Consider the following 18,986-nt stretch of genomic DNA (forward strand, 5'->3'; position numbering starts at 1 on the left):
AGCTGAAACCGGATCCCTTCCTTACACCTTATACAAAAATTAATTCAAGATGGATTAAAGACTTAAATGTTAGACCTAAAACCATGAAAACCCTAGAAGAAAACCTAGGCAATACCATTCAGGACACAGGCATGGGCAAGAACTTCATGTCTAAAACAGCAAAAGCAATGGCAACAAAAGCCAAAATTGACAAATGGGATCTAATTAAACTAAAGAGCTTCTGCACAGCAAAAGAAACTACCATCAGAGTGAACAGGCAACGAACAAAATGGGAGGAAATTTTCGGAACCTACTCATCTGACAAAGGGCTAATATCCAGAATCTACAATGAACTCAAACAAATTTACAAGAAAAAAACAACCCCATGAACAAGTGGGCAAAGGATATGAACAGACACTTCTCAAAAGACATTTATGCAACCAAAAAACACATGCAAAAATGCTCATCATCACTGGCCATCAGAGAAATGCAAATCAAAACCACAATGAGATACCATCTCACACCAGTTAGAATGGCCATCATTCAAAAGTCAGGAAACAACAGGTGCTGGAGAGGATGTGGAGACATATGAACACTTTTACACTGTTGGTGGGACTGGAAACTAGTTCAACCATTGTGGAAGTCAGTGTGGTGATTCATCAGGGATCTAGAACTAGAAATACCATTTGACCCAGCCATCCCATTATTGGGTATATACCCAAAGGATTATAAATCATGCTGCTATAAAGACACATGCACACGTATGTTTACTGAGGCATTATTCACAATAGCAAAGACTTGGAACCAACCCAAATATCCAACAACAACAGACTGGATTAAGAAAATGTGGCACATATACACCATGAAATACTATGCAGCCATAAAAAAAGGATGAGTTCATGTCCTTTGTAGGGATATGGATGAAACTGGAAACCATCATTCTCAGTAAACTATCGCAAGGACAAAAAACCAAACACCACATGTTCTCACTCATAGGTGGGAATAGAACAATGAGAACTCATGGACACAGGAAGGGGAATATCACCCTCCTGGGACAGTTGTGGGGTGGGGGGAGGGGGGAGGGATAGCATTAGGAGATATGCCTAATGCTAAATGCCAAGTTAATGGATGCAGCACATCAACATGGCACATGTATACATATGTAACAAACCTGCACATTGTGCACATGTACCCTAAAACTTAAAGTATAATAAAAGAATGATCCGTGACCAAAACAAAACCTGAAAAAAAAAAAATAGACCCACATATGTACTGACAAATTTTTATGACACACTTAGTACTGTGAAGCAATGAGGAAGCATTATTTTTAATAAATGGTGGGTCGATTAGATTTCAAATAAAATAAAAACTGAGTCTTAACCTATTCCTCATACCATATGCAATAATGAATTTCAGGTAAACCATAGATCCAAAATCAAATGGTAAAACAATAATGGTTCTATAGATAATAACCTAATATAATACTATAATGGTTTTGGGTAGGCCAGTATTTCTTCAACAGGTCATAAAAATATAAAGTTTTAAAGAATAAACCATATCCAAGGGGAGAACTTGTTTTTATTAACATTTACCACTTAAGTGAGTAAAAAGGTAATCCACAGAGAAGGAAAATACATTTGCAACTCAAAACAAAGGGCTCATATCCAGAATATAGCAATAACTCAATGTTGATCAAATCCAACTTAACTGTTCTCTTTTTGAAACATGCTTTGGAATCACGTATCATAAATATTTGCCTATCCCAAAGTCATATAAATTTCCTTCTATAATTATCTGTTTTACTGCCAGGATTTTTCTGTTTCTCTTGGGGTAGGCAGAGAGCCAGCAATGAGCAGGCAAGGGAGCCCCATAGAGAAAAGAAGTCCTGGAGATGCTGTTTCACTGAGTCACTGCTGGCCTGTTGACAGTCAGCAAAACGGACAATGAGTACACTGGCCACACTGATTATGTCTGGCCTTGTGGTTGGGCTCTTCTAGCCCCAAAGGGGACTTACCAGGCCCTCGCCAGAGATAACCATGCTAGGGATTTTCCCCACTGACAAGCATGCACACACTCCTCCAAAAACTTGCCCTTTTCTTTTCCTCATTATAATTGTGTAAAAAAAAAAAAAAAAAAAAAAAAAACCCACACACCCCTGAGTGGAGATTTTAGATGCCAATGGGATGTGGTATGTGTACTAGCAGGTACAACCCGAGCATGTGTGCCCAAACAACCTCCGAAAACATACTTGCAAGTAACACCACCCATACACCCTTTCATGATTTATCACGTAGGAGTCTCAATGTTCCCCAGCACTAGCTGCTGCTGGCTCTTTGTTCCCTTGTGTTCGTGTGTATTCAGTGTTTAGCTGCTACCTATTGAGAATATGTGTTATTTGGTTTTCTGTTTGTGTTAGTTTACTTAGGGTCATGACCTCCAGCTTCATCCATGTTGCTGCAAAGGACATGATCTAATTCTTTTCTGTGGCTGCATAGTATTGTATTCCATGCTGTATATGTACCGCATTTTTTTTTTTTTTTTTTTTTTTTTTTTTTTTTTTTTTTTTTGAGATGGATTCTTGCTCTACCTCCCAGGCTGGAGTGCAGTGGCACGATCTCCACTCACTGCAACCTCAGCCTCTGGTTTCAAGCAATTCTCCTACCTCAGCCTCCAGAGTAGCTGGGATTACAGGCACACACCAGCATACTCAGCTAATTTTTGTATTTTTAGTAGAGACAGGGTTTCACCATGGTGGCCAGGCTGGTCTCGAACTCCCGACCTCTGGTGATCCGCCAGCCTCGGCCTCCCACAGTGCTGGGATTACAGGCGTGAGCACAGCGCCCGGCCTGTACCACATTTTCTTTATCCAGTATTGACTTTTATAGGATATCCAAAAGTTTGTTTTTTTAAATGACATTTTCTTGGTAGGGACAGTCCAGCTACATCAAATAAATTAAATCTAATTCTATGTTCTGCTCTTTTCTTCACTGTTACATTTTGAAACAGAATATGGTATTTTGATATTTCAAAGACATTTTTCTTTGTGTAACTTTAATATTTTTAACAATTTTCATAATGTCGATGACACTGATATTTCCAAAGAGTCTACCGGACTAATAACAAGAAAATCAGTTCATAGATTATTCTGGCTGCAAAGTGAAAAATCTACAGTTAATTTCTTCGTAAGACAAACATCTCTGTAAAATAACTTTCATAGGTTGAAGGTGACAATGACCCTGAATTCATAAAATCGGCCAATTAATTGCTGCACAGTTTCCATCTCCATATCTTATGTAATGTCATCTCCCTGCCAGATAAGCTGAGCAACATTTGAGGGAGTACATATTATTAATCTATCCCTGCTTATGGTTATTTTAAGAGTAAGTGATCAACATACTCAGTGTACTTGAGTTTATCTTTGAAAGAGAGGGGTAATGTAATTAGGGAGCTACTAAGTGCCTGGTGAATGTATTCGTCGATTAGACAGATTTTAGGATGTTAATGAGAAAAAAGGACTGCCTCCAATACCATGACACGGGAAGAGCCACCAAGTGGTTCAGAGGAGATTAGAACTCCTCTGACGTGCCTGCTTGGTTTAGCGGTGATTGTTTACTTCTTCTAATACAACACACGTATTTTAATCCAGTTAAATCTAAACCAAAACAAGAAACAAATCTGCCATTCATATCCCAAGTAAAAATAGTGATGTTTCTGTCTAATTTATATGCTTGGAGACAGCGTTTAATAAGTGTTGGCTTGATTTAAACAAACATCATTATCAGGTTTGAACACATTTAGTACATAAATATCTGGTATAGTAAAATCCGTTTGTCACACAAAACACTGTCATAAGAAACAGTTCACCGGACACAGTGGCTCACACCTGTAATTCCAGCACTTTGGGAGGCTGAGGAAGGTGGATCACCTGAGGTCAGGAGTTTCAGACCAGCCTTGGCCAACACGGTGAAACCCTGCCTCTACTAAAAATACAAAAATTAACTGGCCATGGTGGCATGTGCCTGTAATCCCAGCTACTCGGGAGGCTGAGACAGGAGAATAGCTTAAACCCGGAAGGTAGAGGTTGCAGCGAGCTGAGATCACGCCACTGCACTCCAGCCTGGGACACAAGAGTGAGACTCCATCTCAAAAAAAAAAAAAAAAAAAAAAAAAAAAAAAGAAAAGAAAAGAAAAAAGAGAAAAGAAAAGCAAAGAAAAAAAAAGAAACCGAGTTCACTGCAGGACTTTGTCCACGGAACACAGCTGCATGAAGTAAAATCTGAAAACAGTGAGCAGCCTATCAGGTCCGGACTATGTCTTTCCCTTCCCTCTGTGGCAGCATGCATTTGCTTCCTGAATTATATTAGCCACAATCAGACACACACGAATTACAACATGTGCTCTCAGTAAGAACCGGTCTGATTTACAAGAGAATTTGAGATACTTTCTCTGCATTTGGGGCCAAAGCCCTCACTCAAACATGAAGCATGCTGTCTCACAGCATCCAGACCTTGTCCAGGGTACTACTTACATTATTGTTCTGCAAAACACGCAGTGCCTTGTTGACATTGTTCAGGGCATGAACTCTTGTGGATCCTCTTTCTTTGGGCTGAGAACAAAACAAAAGAGTGTTCACTGACCAGCAGAGAGACCGACAATCTATTAGAAATGAAACCATTTATAATTTCACTATTAAGCTTGAAAATTGTAAATCAACAGAGCCTGTGAGGCATTAATATATCTAAATACTTTGGGCTAATTGCCCTTGGCCTGAAACATTTTTAGCATAAACCAACCACTCTGTAAGAATGGAAACACTTTTTCTTTACAAAGCCTATTTTGGTATGATTGTTCCTTCATTCTATAGCTCAGTTGGGGATTACTGCATGACCACCCATGAGAGAAACATCCGCATGCATAAAAACATTTTCTAGTAAGATAGAAAAACAAGTTAATGCCCAAACTTTTTAGAAATATTTAAAGGAGATTTGACTCTAGCAAAATTATATAATGCCAAATAGGGTTAAAGGAAACCTTTTCTGTGAAGATTACCTTAATTGTCCTTGTCACTGAAGCTCTAAACCTCAATCATCTTTGGTTCTCTAATTTTATTCTCAATCCCAAAAGTTGTAGCTTATTGTGTAATTTTTCAACCAACATCTGCATAGTTCATTGCAATATACAAATTAAATCATTTATTAAGTTGTAGAGTTTTAGAAATTCTACCATTATGATACGTTGTATTTACTCTTATTTTCGTTTCTCTTACCTTACTACAAAAGCCCTTATTAGCTACTGCCCAGAGAAATATAACCTCATTCCCTGCTCTACTCACTCCCCATTTTTTTCCTCCTTCCTGCATACCCGTCAGCAATGATGTTCCTGAAGTAAGCCCACTGCCAATGCAAACCACTTGCAAAGTTCTCATATCAACATTTGGGTGATTATAGTTACCAGTTAAGGGCAAGAGCTACCAAGCTGACTGCCTGGGTTCAATTTTCAGCTCTGCCATTTTTGTGCTGTGTGACCTACGTAAAAACTTTAATCCCCCTGTATACCAGTTTTCTCATCTGTTAAAAATGGACTTAATAAAAATATTAGCAAGAGGCATACACAAATTACAACATGTGCTCTCAACAACAACTGCTCTGATTTACAAGAGAATTTGAGATACTTTCTTCTCTGCATTTGAGGCCAAAGCCCTCACTCAAACATGAAGCATGCTGTCTCACAGGATCCAGACCTTGTCCAGGGCACTACTTATTGTTCATATTGCTCAAACCATTGTACATATGGTTTCTGGGAGAATTCAGTGTATTGATATGCATAAAGCACTTAGATTGGTGCTTGTCACATAGTTGGTACAACATAAATATTATTGACTTCGTAGTGTGTGCCAAGTACTTTCAATTCACTACCTTTAATCCCCGCCTTGCAAGGCAGTTAGTTTCATCCCTATTGCACAGAAGTGAACCTCATGTTAAAACATCTAATATATAGATTACCATGTAACTAATAATTGATGGAGCCAGAACCCAAACTTTTGTCTGTAGAGCCCCAGTCTTGCAAATTTATTTCCTTCTTAACTACCTTGTGCATGCACCAAACAAATAATCTATATTTCTGTGTCTTTCATTTAACTCCTATACTTTCAAGCAAAGCTGCTGGTCTTTCTCAAGTAGTTCCTCATCCTAGAACTCCTTATCATTTGCACTGCCTGCTGAACAACCCAAATTAAACTAAAGCCATCTTACTCTCCAAGGTAACTTGCCTGATATCCTTTATAACACCGTATTGACATTTCGTTCCTTTGATTTCACAAAACATTAAGGCTAACCTTATGAACCAGAATCTCCATTTTTACCTCTTAGATTTTCCTCCAAGAATATCAGAATGATATTGGTTTTCATTCTGCTATTTTTCCCACTTTCCACCAAAAAGAGGAAGAGAGTAAGACCATAGAAAGACTTTAGAATTAAAAAAAAAAAACAAAAAAAAAAAAAAACAGCAACAGCCAGACATTTTGGGAGGCTGAGGCAGGTGGCTCACTTGAGGTCAGGAGTTCAAGACCAGCCTGGCCAACATGGTGAAACCCCATCTCTACTAAAAATACAAAACTTAGCCAGGCATGGTGGAACATGCCTGTAGTCCGAGCTACTTGGGATGCCGAGGCAGGAAAATTGCTTGAACCCAGGAGGCAGAGGTTGCAGTGAGCCAAGATCGTGTCACTGACTCCAGCCTGGGTGACAGAGTAAGATTCCGACAAAAAAAAATTAAACAGAAGAAAATCAGCAAATAACCAATCTTCTTGTTTATATATAGATTGACAGTATACAAGTTTAATGGTAATTACAGGACTTCCAAGTTTTGAAAATAATTACTCAAATCAGTCCTCTGCCTAGTAGTTAGACAAAAGCCATATATTTCCTTTCAGTCAGTTACATAATTATACAGTCATAAGATTTAGCAAAATTTTCCTTTGTATCATACTCAAACATTAAATGTACACATGTGCATACGTATTAGAACCAAACATAGTCTACTCTTTTAAAAAGCTACAGTTTCTGATCCTGAAGTGGGAACTTAAAATCTGCCTCTGTTAGAGTCTCCTTGGGGAGTATTTCTTATTTTATGATTGTAAGGCAAGTACCTTCCTTTTAACCCTGGGGATGTCCTGAGCCAATAATCCAAATGCAGATGCTTCTGAGTAGAATACTAAGATTTCTGTTCAGTAGCATACATGACTCCCATTAGGAGTAGAAGATGTATCTCTACAGAAACTATTAGAATTCAAGACAAGGTATAGCGAATGGGAGTTCTGGGATCGGGAGCATTCGTTAGAGGTGATTCTGCTTTATGAGAAAGGCAAAATCCTCAGACCAGTGCTAACAGATCTGTGATTAGGACAAACAATGGTGAATGGATTCTGTTAGTAGCAGTATCTGAAATTATGTAACCTACACTGCCATGTGTAAATGTTTGGTGATTTTTCCCGATCAATAGCTTACCTTATACTGGCCAATCTCATGGATACTTTGGTATTTTTCTCTTTAATGCTATTACTAATTAGGTTCATTTTGTCTTACCATCTATGTATGTATATGCATAAATGTAAATCATGTGGATTTTTTAATTTTGCCGAAATTAGTGATTTTTTTCTTTATATCAGATGGGTAGTGTGCCAACATCGTAAGTTTAGAGGAAGGCATATCTCGTATCTGAGTATAAACACCCAAATCATGCTTATGAATTACAAAAGGATCTGAAATTCATTATCTTAAACATTAGGTATGAAATTTGTTAACCCTGACAAAATTGCTTTGGGTGATAGATGGGTTGACTCAGCCAGGAAAATGACCAGAGAGGATTGCAGCACAGGATCAGTGATCATGCAGATACCTGGAAGTGAAGAGACAACAGCCTCGTAACAGAGGGCCAGGACAAGGTTAGTAAGCCATAATCTTTGAAAGATTTTTCACGAACATTTGGAAGACACTGGGACTTCTGCATTCGGTAACTGAAAGTAGGACTGACTTCAGAATACAGGAGAAACGATAATACACAGAGACACACTGATTTCTATAAATATATTACGTATCCATATATATGTAAATTGTTCGTAGTCAAAAGAGATGAATTATACACAAATGTATCTCTAACTAGTGAAATTAAGACCAAGTTTACACGACGACCTCAAATTGGCTCCAATCAGTTTAGCTATAAGGCAATAAATCTGAATTTTTTCCCCCTTGACTAAAGTTATTATTTCAATATGTCATAAAGTTGTTCTTATATATTAGTACAAGTTGAGACTTCTTGAAAAATGAATCAGTTTTAGTATTAATCTCACATAGCTGAAGATAAAAAATGAAAGCATAAGGTATGCCTCTTCTGTATAGGACTTCAGAATTTAATTGAGGAGGGATGTCAGTCATACATACACTGAAAACAAGACAAAAATGAGCGTTCTGTGGAATTTGAGAGGGAAAAATTAGCAAAGGTAATTTGGGGGAAGCTTTACTGAGGAGAAATCAAGGTTTCTGGGAGACTGTTGGGGTAGACAGAAGTACAGAAAGAAATACAGGCAAGTGAAACAATACAGGCAAAAACCCAGAGATATCTGACAATATATACTGAGAAAAGAGAGGCTTAGCGTTAAGCATTGTAAGAGGCAGTTTGGGGGAGATAGGATTTTTGCTAACTGACTTTGAACGACAGCTTCAGTTTGTAAAATATGACCAAATCTGTGTGTGTCTGTGCGTGTATCCGCATGTGCTGGGGAGTTGTAATGAAGGCAAAGCGATGAAGGCAATGATTTAGCAGAATTTGATAGGTAGAACAGTTATTTATGACTGAAGACTGGGGGCTTAAACTCTACTTTTTAGAATAGCAATCTAAGAAGATTATTTCTGTCAGGGGATTTCAATTTGAATTCTCCCACCCCAGTTTAAGACCTTGATCAACATGACTTAACTGTTCTGTAACCATGTATATCAATCATGTGTCTTCACAGGAATGCTCTGGTTAGACAAGATAATAGTTCAAGAGGAAGTGATATTCTCATCACATATGCTATCACGTATTATACTATAATGCCTGTACCTTATTATGCTATCCCATATTTATAAACTCATACAGGTTCATTGTAAAATAACTTCAAAATACACAGAAGTACAAAGATAATTTTACAATTCATTATGTATAAAAGCCTTCATTAACTTAATTGATTAGATACCAAGTAGTAAAATTGAGTAATATCTATTAATATAAATTATATTACTGAAATTTTTACTTTTCCTGCAGGCGGTAGACTATGCTAAATGAAAATCATACGAAGTTGCTTTACTAAGGAATAGGTATTGCTAGTTCAATTAGTACCTAGTAATTTTACTAGATCTCATAAAACTATGTTGTAAGTTTCTGGTCTGAAATTCTACTAAGTTTAAAGTTAACTTTCTTAAAAATAAGTCACATACCAGTTTTTGCCCTGTCAGGCCTTCGAGGAGGTCTAGGAGGCGCCTCCCATCCTGTAGGTCACTGAAGAGGTTCTCAATATGCTGCTTCCCAAACTGAAATTAAAAAAATATACTCAGTGTAACAAAGCACACTTCCAATGATACATTTTCACGATTATGCCTTTTGAAAACTAAAGCTATATTTAAGGATAATTAGTGTGCATAATTAACCTGCCAAAGATGATGGGTGAAGCAAGGAAAGTTCAAATGACAAAAAAAATTTAAAAATTTGATCATAGGTTAAGTCTATTTGAATTATTTTGAATAGCAAGAGTAAGAGAGTTATAGCCTAAATGATCTAATTAATTCACTTAAATGAATATAGATTCTATGAAGGAGAGAAAAAATAGAGGAATGATCAAGGTAGTTAGGGGTAGAGGGAAAAGTAAATACACAAAGAAGCAAAGACCACACACAATCTACCTGGGTGGGTACAGAAAGTTTAACCAATTCTTGGAATACACCAGTCAGAGTGGCTCGACATCCTTATCACTCAAAACATGCTTGCTGGGCATACACATTTTGCATGCTGTGACCTATTCTCATACTGGATAACTCAAATTTTAGGCATATCGGGTTTAATTAGGTTTGAAACAAGCCTGTGAGAGCTTTTCATCGATTTTACTCAGTTCTTTGCTCAGGAAATATAACAGTCAATAAATAATATTTAACATTTTTGAAGTAAATACTCATGAGAGACACTGTTAAATGAGTGGATTTCATAACCGTTGTGGCATTTCTGAGATTAGCAGTAACCTACTCATCTTACATGAGATACTTAGAGGTTAAGTATGTGGCTCTTTGTCATGAAACTAGAATGGGGTAAAGCCAAAATTGTGGCTCAGATCTGTCTAATTCTGGGTTCTTGTTCTTTCAATCTTATGTTGCTTCCTTGTCCTTTTATAACCTACTATTCGATTATCTTTCAAACATTTGTCTTTCTTTTGCCATACTTTACCAAATCGTTTTCTGCTTAAAACCCTACGATACCCTCATGAGGTAATTCCCAGCTTTTTCGTCACCTACCTGGAAATCCCTAATTTAATCGCCACAGACATATTGAGCATTAATAAACCTGAGCTAGGAACTGAATCATATGCTAGTACCTAAGACATAGGCCCAGACCCTATAGAACTTAAGAGCCCAGCAAAGAAAATATTCCTAAAAGGTACTATTACATAAAAGCATTAAAAAGGACTAAAGAACATTTAACAGTGGGAACTCTCACAAGCCTTGGGATCAACAAATACTTTCCAAAACATGTCAGGTGATCGGTCTAACATTAGCTTTTGGGTGACTGTGCTCTTTTCATGCACTCCTTGGATCACATATAAACTTTGAATTTCACACAAGTCAAGAAAATCCCTGGTTTCCAGGCAAAGGCATCCCTTAAACTTCCATGATTAAAAACATAGGATTTCGACTATTCCTACAACGAGGTAGCCATGTCAGTGACAAGACCTGTAAATGCCTGGGTACTTCAAGCAGGGAACAATGATCCCTGCAGCAGTCAAAGAGTCCCTGTGTGCCCAGCTTTGTGAATTCCAGCCACATATATACTTAGACAAAAATTAACTATGAGTTATTCTTCTGAAATTCTACTCAAATAGATCCATTTTAAAATTCCATGGCAAAAAGAACGCAACACAAAACCCTAACATGCTAGAAGTTTTAAAAAATAGCTTTACTAGGAGGGAGGCAGAACAAGACGGTCAAATGGAACCTTCCAGCAATCATCTTTCCCGCTACCGCTGCTACAGAAACACCAAATTGAACAGATATCCACACAAGCAAGCACCTACCTAAGAACTGAAAATTAAGTGGGTAATCACAGTACTTGATTTTAATATCATATCAAGGAAAGAAGCACTGAAGATGGTAGGAAAGACAGTTACAAATTGCCAACACGACCCCTCCCCCAACCCCTGGCAGAGGCCGTGTCGCATGTAGACCATCTGTGTGCTTGCAGGAGGGAGGGTGCAGGATTGTGAAATGTTGCATTGGAACCCAGTGCTGCCCTGTCACAGTGGGAGGAAACACAGGGCAGAATTCATCAAGTGCACATAGAGGGAACATTTAGACCAGCCCTATCCAGGGAGGTATCACCCATCTCAGCAGTTAGAACCTGAGTTCCAGCTAGTCTCACCACTGTGAGCTCAAGCACTTTGGGGTCCTAAATAAACTTCAAAGGGTGTCTAGGCTACAAAAACTGCAATTCCTGGGCAAGTCTTGGTGTCGTGCTGGACTCGAAGTCAGGGGACTTGGCGAGCACACAACCTAGTAAAACACCAGTGCTTGTACCACCCCATCCTCTAACCCCTAGCAGTGCAGCTGACAGCTTTGAGAGAGACTGCTTCTTCCACCTGAGGAGAGGATAGGGACAGTAAAGATGACATTGTCTTGCAACTTGGACACAAGCTCAACCACAGCAGGATAAGGTATCAGGCAGAGTCCTGAGACCCCCCCATTCCAGGCCCTAGCTCCTGAGTGACATTCTTAAATACACCCTGGGCCAGAAGGGAACTTGCTACCTTGAAGAGAAGAATCCAGTCCTGGTAGAATTCGTCACCCGCTGGACTACAGGGTCCCTGGGTCCTGAATAAGCAGCAGTAGTAGCCAGGCAGTATTCACCAATTCTTGGGTAAGACTCAGAGCCAAGCTGTCTTTGGGTATGGCCCAATACCTTCCCAAGCGTGGTGGCCATGGGGATATACTCCTTGTGCTTTTGGAAAGGACAGTCAATAGAGTGGACTTTGTCTTGTAGCTTGGGTACTAGCTCAACCACAGTCAGGTAGATCATCAAGTAAGCTCCTGGGGTCTCTGATTGCAGGCCTTGGCTGCTGGATGGCATATCTGGACTCACCTGGGGCCTGAGGAGAACCCATTGCACAGAAGGGAGAGACCCAGGCCTCGCAGCGTTTACTACTAGTTAACGAAAAAGCTCTTGGGCCTTGAGTGAACATCAGCGGTAGCCAGGCAGTACTCACCATGAGCCTGAGGCAGTGGTAGCCATGGGGAAAAATTTCTCTGTTTATGAAAAGGGAAAGGAAGAATGGGACAAACTTTGTATTGTGGCTTGGGTGCCAGCTCTGCCACAGTAGAAGAGAGCACCAAATAGATTCATAAAGATGCAACTTCAGGCCTTGGCTCCTAGATGGCAAGCATCAAAAGTCAAGGATAAAGACAGGATCCTAAAAGCAGCAAGAGAAAAAGATACATTCCAAAAAGCTGCAAAACAACTAGTAACGGACTTCTCACCAGAAAACTTACAGGCTGAGACAGTGTCATGCCATATTTAAAGTGCTGAAGGAAAAGACCCTTTATGCTAGGATAGTACATCCAGTGAAAATATCCTTCCAACAAGAAAGATAAAGACCTTCCAAGACAGAAACTGTGGGATTTCATCAACACCAGACCTGTTCTACATGAAACGCTAAAGAGAATTTATCAACTGGAAAGAAGAGGACCTTAACCAGCCAGAAAAACCATCTGAAGGCACAAAACTCAGTAAGTACAGACGAACACAAACTATTATAATACTGTAATTGTGGTGTATGAACTACTCACATCTTAAATAAAAAGTAAAAAAAGGAATCTTTTAGTTCCTTAACAAAAAATAACTATAAGATATAGACACTATAATGAGATATAAACAAACAGCAAAAAGATTAAAAGAGATGAAGTTAGAGTTTTTAATTAGTTTTCTCTTTGCTTTCTTGTTTATGCAACCAGTATTGTCTGTTAGAAATAACGGGTTATAGTGTTTGTAAACCTCATGGTAGCCTCAAATAAGAAGATATACTAAAATTCACAAAATATGAAAAGCAAGAAATAAAAGCATGCCACCAGAGAAAAATCGCCTTCACTAAAAAGAAAGACAGGATGGAAGAGAAAACCACAAAACAACCAGAAAACAAAATGGTGGGAATAAGTTCTTAATAAAACTGAACATAAATGAAATAAACTCTCCAATCAAAAGACAGTGACAGAAAAAAACAAAACAACAACAACAAACACCAAGACTCAATCTGTTGCCTACAAGAAACACGCTTCACCTACAAAGCCAGACTTAAAATTAAGGGATGTAAAAAGATATTCCATGTCAATAGCAACCAAAAAAGAACAGGAGTAGCTATTCTTACATCAAACAAAATATATTTCAAGACAAACTGTAAGAAGAGACAAAGATCAACATATAATAAAGCAATCATTTCAGCAATAAGATATACCAATTGTAAATATATACGTACCGAACACTGGAGCACCCAGATATATAAAGCAACATTATTAGACCCAAAGAGAGCTGGAAACCTCAATACCCCACTTTCAGCCTTGGACATAATCAGGAAAAAGTCAACTAGGAAACATTGAACTTAATGTGTACTACAGACCAAATGTACCTAATAAATATTTACAGAACATTTCAACCAACAGCTGCACAGTGTACATTCCTCTCATCACCACATGGAGGATTCTCAAGGATGGGCCATATGTTAGGCCACAAAACAAGTTTTAAATTTAAAAAATTGAAATATAAAGTATCTTATCTGACCACAGTTGAATGAATTGAGAAATCAGTAATGAAGAATTTTGGAAATTATACAAAACACAAGGGAATTAATCTATATTCTCTTGAATGATCAGTGGGTCAATGAAGAAATAAGGAAGTTATAAAATTTCTTGAAACAAAAATGTAAACACAACATACCAAAACTTATGGGATACAGATAAATCAGTACTAACAAAGTTTACAGCAATAAGCACCTGTATCAAAAAAAGATAAACAATACATCTTAAAGAACTAGAATAGCAAACCAAACTCAAAATTAGATTGAGTCATGAAGAAATGCAAAACCTGAACAGACCAATAAGAAGTAATGAGATCAAAGATGTAAAAAGTCTCCCAGTAAAGAAAAGCCCGAGACCTCATGGCTTCACTGCTGAATGTTACCAAACATTTAAACACCTAATAAACTATTGTGAAAAAGAGGAGGAGGAAGTACTTCTGAACTCATTCTATGAGGCCAGTACTAGCCTGACACGAAAACCAGACAGACATCCAGAAAACAAAACCACAGGCTATTATCTGACAAATACTGATACAAAAAATCCTCGACAAAATACTAGCAAACCAAATTCAATACAACATTAAAAAGGTCATTCATCATAACCAAGTGGTATTTATCCCAGGGATGCCAGGTTGGGTCACCATATGCAAAAAATCAATGTGATAGATCGTATCAACAGAATAAAGGACAAAAACCATATGATTTCAATAGATGCTGAAAAAGCATTTGATAAAAATTCAACATCCTTTCATGATAAAAACCCTCAAAATGTATGCTGCTTCTATACCCAGTTAACACAGTAAAAGCCACATATGAGAAACCCACAGCTAATTTCATAATGAATGGGGAAAAACCACAAGACTTTTCGCTAAGATCTGTAACAAGGATGCCCACTTTCACCACTGTTGTTTAACATTTTACTAGAAGTCCTAGCTAATCAAAGAAAGAAAGGCCATCCAGATTGAAAAGGAAGAATCAAATGATCCTTGTTTACAAAACTAGGAATCCCATTACCTGACTTCAAGTTATACTACAGTGCTATACTAACCAAAAATGCATGCTAATGGCATAAAAACAGACACATAGACCAATGGAACAGAATAGAGCCCAGAAACAACTCCACAGACCTAAAGTAAACTTATTTTTAACAAAGATGCCAAGAACATACACTGAAGAAAAGACAATCTCTTCAATAAATGGTGCTGAGAGAACTGGATATGGATATGCAAAAGAATGAAACTAGACCCTTATCTCTTGCCATATACAAAAATATCAAATCTAAGTGGAACAAAGACTTAAATCTAAGGCCTCAAACTATGAAACTACTACAAGAAATCATTGGGAGAAAATCTCCAAGACACTGGTCTAGTCAAGTATTTCTTGAGCAATACCCTACCAGGCACAAGCAATCAAAGCAAACATGCACAAATGGGACATCAAGTTAAAAAGCTTCTACACAGCAAGGAATATAATCAACAAAGTGAAGACACAACACACAGAGTGGGAGAGAATACTGGCCAACTACGCAGCTGACAAGGAATAACCAAGATCTATAAGGGGCTCAAACAACTCCATAAAAACATAATAATAATCTGATTGAAAGATGGGCAAAAATTTGAAGAGATTTCTCAAGAGATGACACAAATGTCAAAGAGGAATATGAAAAGGTTGTCACTATCATTGATCAGAGAAATGTAAATCAAAACTACAATGAGGTATCATCTCACCCCAGTTAAAATGGCTTATATCCAACAGACAGGCAACATCAATGCTGGTGCGGTTGTGTGGTAAAGGGAACCTTGGTACATCGTTGGTGGGGATGTAAAGTAGTAGAACCACTGGGAAAAACTGTTTGAGGTTCTTCAAAAAACTAAAAACAGCACTATCATATAATCCAGCAATCCTACTGCTGGGTATATACCCAAAAGAAAGGAAATCAGTTTGTCAAAGAAATATCTGCACCCTCTTGTTTATTGCAACACTATTCACAATAGCCAAGATTTGGAAGCAACCCAAGTATCCATTAACAAATGAATGGATAAGGAAAATGTGGTACATATACATAGTTGAGTACTACTCAGTCATAAAAAAAAAAAAAAAAATGAGACGCTGTCATTTGCAACAACATGGATGGAACTGGAATACATTGTATTAAGTGAAATAAGCCAGGCACGAAAACAAACTTTGCATGGGTTCACTCATATGCAGTAAATAAAAATTAAAGCAATTGAACTCATGGAGATGGAGAGTAGAATGATGTTTACCAGAGTCTAGTATGGGTAGTTGGGGGCAGGAGGAGTGGGAATGTTTAGTGGGTACAAAAATCTAGTTAAAATGAGTAAGATCTATTTGGCAAAACAACAGGCTGATTACAGTCAACAATTTACTGTACGTTTAAGAGTCTGAAGTGGAATGTTTGTGGCACAAAGAAAGGATACATTCTTGAGGTGACAGATACTTCATTTAACCTGATATGATTATAGTTTGCATGCCTGTATCAATATATCTATTTACCCCCTAAATATACTATGTATCCATAAAATATTTAATCTAAAAAAGAAACTTTCCTACACATAACATACACGTAAATCTTAAAACAGTGCCATTTTAATGAAACTTCAAGGAAAGCTCTCTAGTAGTAAGAAAATAAATTTACACTTTCTAATAGTGCTGTGAAGAATTTCATATCTAACCTGGAATAATTTGGCATTTTGAGTGTAATAATTTGTTTGTAATATTGAATGAAGGTATACAATACGATTATAATGATGTGTTTTTTTCCTCCTTTGGCCAAGAGCAAAATTTTACAGACTTATCTGAGCAAAGCATAACTTTTAAACTCATCGAAAAATAATCTTATGCACTGCAATGTGTCCATTGTTGAAGAAAATACAGTTAACTGACGGAGATACTTGTTTTTATCAAAAAAAAAAAAAAAAAAAAAATCCAGGGTAGAAAGATGAAGTCTGTCAGACCAAGAAGTATGTGCGTGATAAAATGCTGTTTATTCAAAAAGAGGAGCAGAGACTGGGAAAGGCGAGGAAAGTCTTGGAGTACAGAATAAAACATGAACCCCAAGGCCATCAGGATCATATAGCATCCAAGACACAAGGACTATGTTTGGGTTTGGAGACAAAGTCTAGCCAAAGGTCAAAAACGCAGACAGAATCTTTGTTGGCCAAACTTAAATACATAGACCAAGGTCTTTTATAATTCTTTTAAAACTGGAGTTAACCAAAATGGAGAGGGAGTAAAGGATTATAGGTCAGGCAGGGGCTTCCATGTGCACCTAGCTGGCGCACCTAGAGAGAGAAAGCAGTGAGATGATAGAGAAACAGTTCCTGCTATCATATTCTTTTTGAAACTCAGAGTCAATGATATATTAAAGTATCACAATTGAAATCCAATTTCTATTAGTCGTATTCACCATGTTCTCTAATAGAGTGCTTCTCAGAGTGTTCTACCAGAGCATCCTTCCAGGAAATGAAATTGAAGGAATTTACCCTGGAGTCTGGCAGTATAAATTACACAGTGCCTGTAGGTTCAAAATTTCTTTGAAAGCATATACTTCATGCTAAAAATTCCTAGAGATTTTGCCTTCTCCTCTTAATATATGCTTGTTTTAACATAAAACTATTTATTTTTTGAGACGGAGTCTCACTCTGTTGCCAGGCTGGAGTGCAGCGGCACAATCTTGGCTCACTGCAACCTCCGCCTCCCAGGTTCAAGTGATTCTCCTGCCTCAGCCTCCCAAGTAGCTGGGGCTACAGGCATGTGTCTTCACACCCAGCTCAGTTTTGTATTTTTAGTAGAGATGGGGTTTCACTATGTTGGCCAGGCTTGTCTCCATCTCTTGACCTTGTGATCAGCCTGCCTCAGCCTCCCAAAGTGCTGGGATTATAGGCATGAGCTATTGCACCTGGACTTATGTAAAAGTAATTTTAAGCACTTTTGAGTAAAAATCCCCCCCCACCTCCGTTCCCACGGCCTGAAGCGGTTTTTTTAGTGAAATGGGCTACATTTAGCCTGTAACTTTACAAACCTTTTGGTGCTCAGCTTTATTCTCCCTGTAGTATGAATACCCCAGGTAAAATCAAACATACTATTTCTCTTGGATGGTTCTAATTTTCCTGGCTGCAACTTACTCTATAGAAGTACACATACTACAGCAAAAGTAACCCAAGTTTCAGAAGCAGAAATAGCTAACTTCCGAACTCAGGTCTCTCACTCATTCTCTAGCTGTGTTATCTTGGGCAAGTGACTTAGCCTTTCTGAGGCACAATTTATTCACTATTAGAATGGGGATCAAATTATTACTCCAGAGCACTCCCGTGAGGTTCAACTACAACATATAGGAATGTTATACAGATTTGGCAAATAGTATGCACTAAATAAATATAGAATGATTTTTATGTTTCATTTTATCACTATTTGTCTGCATCTCTTTCTTTGACCAAATTCTAGGTGTAAAAATGTTTAACTCGGTCAGGTGCAGTGGCTCACACCTGTATTCCTAGCACTATGGGACGCTGAGGCGGGTGGATCACTTGAGGTCAGGAGTTCGAGACCAGCCTGGCCAACGTGGTGAAATCACATTTCTACTGAAAATACAAGAATTAGCTGGGCGTGGTGGCACACGCCTGTGATCCCAACTACTCAAGAGGCTGAGGCAGGAGAATCGCTAGAACCAGGAAGGTGGAGATTGCAGTGAGCCGAGATCATGCCACTGCACTACAGCCTTTGTGACGAAGCAAGATCACACACACACACACACACACACACACACACACACACACACACACAAAAGTTAAAGTCTTTTTGATAATATAAAAATATTATATCTATTAGAAAGTGGAGAGTACATGTAAAATGTTTTCTATTAGTTTGGCATCCCTGTGGGAGTGCAAGTCAATAGGGGAAGGCATTA

At 38.1% G+C, this 18,986-nt stretch overlaps 1 protein-coding gene and 1 non-coding gene across 5 annotated transcripts in view; both read right to left on the minus strand.

Annotated features, from left to right (window-relative positions):
* The window catches only part of DMD (dystrophin), a 2,284,432-nt gene that overhangs the window by 1,767,395 nt on the left and 498,051 nt on the right, over positions 1–18,986 (minus strand). For all 4 annotated transcript variants that reach the window (XM_063634262.1, XM_063634265.1, XM_063634264.1 and 1 more), the window contains exons 3-4: positions 9,453–9,545; positions 4,508–4,585 (exon numbers count right to left, since the gene is read on the minus strand). In XM_063634262.1, coding sequence (XP_063490332.1) covers positions 4,508–4,585; positions 9,453–9,545 — 171 coding nt within the window. The remainder of the gene's footprint in view (positions 1–4,507; positions 4,586–9,452; positions 9,546–18,986) is intronic.
* LOC129476617 (small nucleolar RNA U13) lies at positions 7,640–7,738 on the minus strand. Its single transcript, XR_008655040.1, has one exon. It is a non-coding gene; the product is annotated as a small nucleolar RNA U13 (small nucleolar RNA).

Source organism: Symphalangus syndactylus, chromosome X (assembly GCF_028878055.3).
Source record: "Symphalangus syndactylus isolate Jambi chromosome X, NHGRI_mSymSyn1-v2.1_pri, whole genome shotgun sequence".
Lineage (NCBI taxonomy): Eukaryota > Metazoa > Chordata > Mammalia > Primates > Hylobatidae > Symphalangus > Symphalangus syndactylus.